The sequence below is a fragment of the Stegastes partitus genome, unplaced genomic scaffold (assembly GCF_000690725.1).
Source record: "Stegastes partitus isolate 25-593 unplaced genomic scaffold, Stegastes_partitus-1.0.2 Scaffold904, whole genome shotgun sequence".
NCBI lineage: Eukaryota > Metazoa > Chordata > Actinopteri > Pomacentridae > Stegastes > Stegastes partitus.
Window position 1 is genome coordinate 106,177 of NW_007578635.1, and position 4,759 is coordinate 110,935.

The following is a 4,759-nucleotide window of genomic DNA, read 5'->3' on the forward strand; positions in this document are numbered from 1 at the left end:
TGAAATTTTACGCTTTTTTAATTATTTCTGAGCCTCATAACTTGATCAGTGCAGCAGACTGACACACGACATTTTCTGCCATGAAAAACACACACTTTGTAATCATTTTGTGTCTCTTTGTGTCCATTTGTGTCTGTTTTGTGTCCATTTGTGGCCGTTTTGTGTCTGTTTGCGGTTGTTTTGTGTCTCTTCTGACCAGGACCACCACAGTGAATGAATAATCCTGACAGTGAAGCACGGAGGCGGCAGCATCATGACATTAGGTTGGAGAAAATCTGAAAAGTGCATTCTGGGTAAACTTTCAAGGCTCATGTCAGCATGTGTGATGGTGGTTGTTCATGTGTACTCTTGGTATCCAGCACTGTTTGCTTTTATATGTAATGACCTCATAAATAGATTTTACAGCGTGGTAATAATCAATTGATAAATATGTGTATTTACTGTCCTGATGTTATGCTAGCTACAGTCACAGCTAATGGAGATCCCACAACTCCCAAAAACTTGCTTTTCACAGGTATTTGACCCACGTTTGGTGTAATTTAACCCAGTTTTGGTGACCTTCTCTGTAAGACAGAAGCAGAGGATTAACTTCACCTTTGCCTGTATCTCCATCTTCAGAATGGATCCAACTATGGCCAAGAGATCGCTGACAATCACCATCACGTACCAGCCGTTCAGAAACTCCTTCTGGTCCTCCTCACACACTTTACGGTTGAAGTTCTCGTGGAAGAATCGGGCGAATCTCTGGAAAGCAATGCAAAGAGACGCTCTCATGGAAAAAGACGACAGAATCACAGAATCAGATGGGCAGGACAAAACCGGAGCTTCTAGATGCACGTAGATGTCGTTATTCTACAAGTTGATAAAGTGAAAACCCAAAGAAGAAGGCTTCCATATGAGCGTGAAACGTGATATTTTAGAGAGCGTAGTGATGACAGTGTGAACTAGAAGGAAGGGGGATATTTTTTAGAATAGAATCAGGAGTAAACGACAGCAAGAGAAAAGATCCCAACATCCCCTTGTGATACTGTGGAGCTGTATGTAGGCAGCTGACCTCGAGTAACCTGACGGCCAGCACGATGGAGCGCGTGCACAACACGGCCGACGTTATGCAAACCAGGATGACGAAGCCGTCGAACACCAGCAGATAGTGCGTGTTCTTCTGAGCTGAAACAGGCAAAAGTGTGCACGTCAGAGCGTTTATCTGTTACGCAACTCCCTCGCACGCATCGCTGATACCGCGAGTCGACTGATAGCAGCAACAGTCAACAGCAACAAAACGCCCAGTTATCAGCGACGCTCTGTTCAAATAGTCTGAATGGTTTCATCTCTTCAGGCACAAGGAACATCTGAAATTAGTTTAACAAGCCGGTGCAACACATAAATAAGTTGTTAATAAGGCTCTTCATAGTTTTACATTATAAAAGAAACTAAATCTTAAAATAATAAAACTTGTTCTGACCAACCACCAATCAAACACGGTGATGCATCTCCTTTACCAGAAATGCACTTTTTAAAATTTTCCTTCAGTGAATTATCAGAAAACACATCCAGAGATTGTTTCTATGACTCTGTGTCCCAGACATTAAACTGCTGAAGTAATACTGATGCTCCAAGTAGACAAAACGGTGCTGAACAAAAAACAGATTTAGATTATGACACCTGGAGTGGATGTAAAATTAAATTGGTTGCAGAAAAAACTTCGAAAAAAATTAAATTTTTGGTGAACTGCAAAGGGTGGTTTTGTGTCTCTTTGTAGCTATTTTTGTTAATTTGTGAATGTTTTGTGTCTCTTTGTAGTCGTTTTGTATATATTTGTGGTCCTTTTCTTGTCAATTTATGATTGTTTTGTGTCTCCTCTGACCAGCAGCACCAACAGTGAATGCACAGTCCTGAGAGTGAAGCACGGAGGTGGCAGCATCATGATATGTTGCTGGAGAAAACTTTAAAAATCACATTCGGGGCAAACTTTTACCCAAAACACTCTATTTATCTGGTGAATTATCAAAATCATAATAAAGTCCTGATTTATTCTTGAGATTATGACACCTGGAGTGGATGTAAAATATATTTGGTTGCAGAGAAAACTTTAAAAAGTGCATTTTTGGTAAACTTTAGAGGGTGGTTTTGTGTCCCTTTGTGGTTGTTTTGTGTCTGTTTGTGGTCATTGCATGTTTGGCAATGTTGTTCTTCTTGGTCAGTTTGTGGTTGCTTTGTGTCTCTTCTGCCCAGCAGCACCGACAGTGAATGCACAGATGATGTGTTGCTGGATAAAACTATAAAAAGCACATTTGGGGAAAACTTTTACCCAAAGCATTCTATTTATCTGCTGAATTCTCAACTTCAGAACAAAGTCCTGATCTGTTCTTCAGATCGTGGCTCCTGAACTGGATGGAAAATTGATCTGGTTGCAGTTTTTAGCAGAACTCAAATGTGTTTTTCAGCAGTGAAAATCGTATGTGTTTATCTGCTGTTCTGATGAAGTTATGAGGCTGAGAAATGATGGAAAAATCAAATCAAAAAACCCGAAAAATTTCAACACACTTTTATGCACTTCAACGGTCTGTAGCTTAAAATATTCTCAGCATGAAGGTAAAACTTTGCACGGCTTCGTTAAATAAAATAAAGCTACTGCAGATAAAGAACCACGTCAACACTAAAGCAGCCAAACTGTCCCAACAGCTTTAAAACATCCTCTTGCTTATTCATACGTTTTTATTTCTTACCCGTCCCAGAAATCTTCCAGTCTCGGCAGGCGCTGCTCGTAGCATCTATATCCAGGAATATTTTCACCATTCCGCTGTGACACTGGTTGTCAAACGTTATCTGGGGACAAAATAGAAGTAAATCCTCTGAACACCACCCCGTCAGCGTGTTTTCCACCTGCAGTGTAGGAACTCAGGAATCGCGTACTGTCACGTAGAAGGAGTAGCAGTCAGGCAGCTCCCGCGACCGCACCGTCTGCAGGTTGATTCCCTTCAGCTGGAAGCTTATTTTTAAGTCAACAAGTCTGTAAAAAAAAGAAAAAGAAAAGTGTTATTTACAAGCAGGATTTTAAAGTCTAAAGCTGTAGGGTGCGGACGGCGCTGCGTACCTGTAAAAGTCCAGATCGAAAAAGGAGGAATTCTGGGTTCTCCACTGGTTTGAGGTGGCTGGATCGTGTGACATACAATCTGTGAGGAGGGAGACGAGCAGAAAGAGGAAATTAGGCTTTACATCTGCACATCTGTTTCACACCGATGCTCTAAAGCAGGGGTGCCCAATCCTGGTCCTCGAGAGCCCCTATCCAGCATGTTTTAGATGTGTCCCTCTTCCAACACACCTGATTCAAATGATCAGGATCGTTCTCAGGCTTCTGCAGAGCTTGATGATGAGCTGATCATTTGAATCAGGTGTGTTGGAAGAGGGACACATCTAAAACATGCTGGATAGGGGCTCTCAAGGACCGGGATTGGGCACCCCTGCTCTAAAGGCTCTGTCTTAAAGGCAAATACATTTACTATATAAGAACTTTTCTATTGTTTTTTTTAAAGATTTGTCCTTTTTATAATGTCCTTTTTTTTGTTGTACAACTTTGAAAACAGTCACTTTGCATTTCACTGCGCAAACTTCATGTGACAAATACAAACTCTTGAATCTAATCCCTCGGCGTGACACGAAACGACTCAGTTCTGCTGCATTTTTGCTAAAACGTAACATACAGGTGAACGCTTTTCCACAATTAAACAGCAAGAACTTTTGATTATTCTTGCTACCTCTTAAAATATCGATAGTTTAATAATCCAGACCCTCATTTTTTAATTAGAGAAACACCAAATATGAAATAAAAGGTCTGTGAACAATAAATAAAGATAAATATGAAAAGAAACGGGCGTTTATTTTGACAGCTAACGCCTGTAAAAGCTCTTAAATGTAAAATTAATCTTGATTCCAAACATGTTGGGAACTTTTGGATGTTTTGCACATTTGTTTTACAGGTCATCAAATGTAAGAAGCGCTTTATATTTTATTAGACAGACGCACAAGTTTCAAACAGACTGTCTAACCTGCACAAACACATCTGTTCATGGTGTTGTGGTGCTCGCCATTGCCTTTTGTGAATAAGTGTATTTCTGCTGTGTGAGTCTTGTTGAGACCTTTAGCTAATCGAGTTTGCAGTTTATTTCACATTTGAACTGCAGTTGCAATTACAAGAAGAGCAGAGCAACATTACAGCGCAAGTCCGATGTTTATGGCCTCAATATCGAGTCGGCGGTTATTAGATTTCTGTTGATCATTTTAAAATAGCATCTAAGTGTTTCCTCTCACCCGTCTCCAGCTGGGCGTCGATGTCGTACGACTCGTCTGAAGGCTCCACGCTGCCCCTCCGGTAGTATTCCTTACAGATGACGAGAGGCAGCAGCTTCCCGTCTTCATCTTCAGCGTAGCCGATGGGACCCACAGTGAGCCGGTCCAGCTGGCTGAACTGTAAACACCAGAGAGGTTCGGTAAAACACGCCGTCACAGGCCGGAGGCTGCCGGACAGCACTTCATACTCCCATGATGTTATGTGGAAAAGAAACACGACAATTCCCCTCCACAGGATTATCGCATATCAAAAGATATGAGACGTGGCAAAGTGCTCAGAACAGTTTCTGGTCATCTCTGATGTGTCCTTCAGAGAGACATGAAAAAGCAGCCAACGCTCAACCTTTATACATGGAAGTATTATAAATATCAAACACAGACAAAATTCACTCCAACACAGGCACAAAGCTAC

General features: G+C 41.4%; 1 protein-coding gene across 2 annotated transcripts in view; it reads right to left on the bottom strand.

Moving 5' to 3' along the window:
- The window catches only part of mcoln2 (mucolipin TRP cation channel 2), a 24,275-nt gene that overhangs the window by 15,371 nt on the left and 4,145 nt on the right, over positions 1–4,759 (bottom strand). The window contains exons 4-9 of one of the 2 annotated variants that reach the window (XM_008293694.1): positions 4,309–4,465; positions 3,095–3,173; positions 2,914–3,010; positions 2,727–2,826; positions 1,061–1,167; positions 595–750 (exon numbers count right to left, since the gene is read on the bottom strand). In XM_008293694.1, the coding sequence (XP_008291916.1) occupies positions 595–750; positions 1,061–1,167; positions 2,727–2,826; positions 2,914–3,010; positions 3,095–3,173; positions 4,309–4,465 (696 nt within the window). Of the gene's footprint in view, positions 1–594; positions 751–1,054; positions 1,168–2,726; positions 2,827–2,913; positions 3,011–3,094; positions 3,174–4,308; positions 4,466–4,759 lie in introns of both variants that reach the window. The other variant, XM_008293693.1, reaches the window with a different exon arrangement.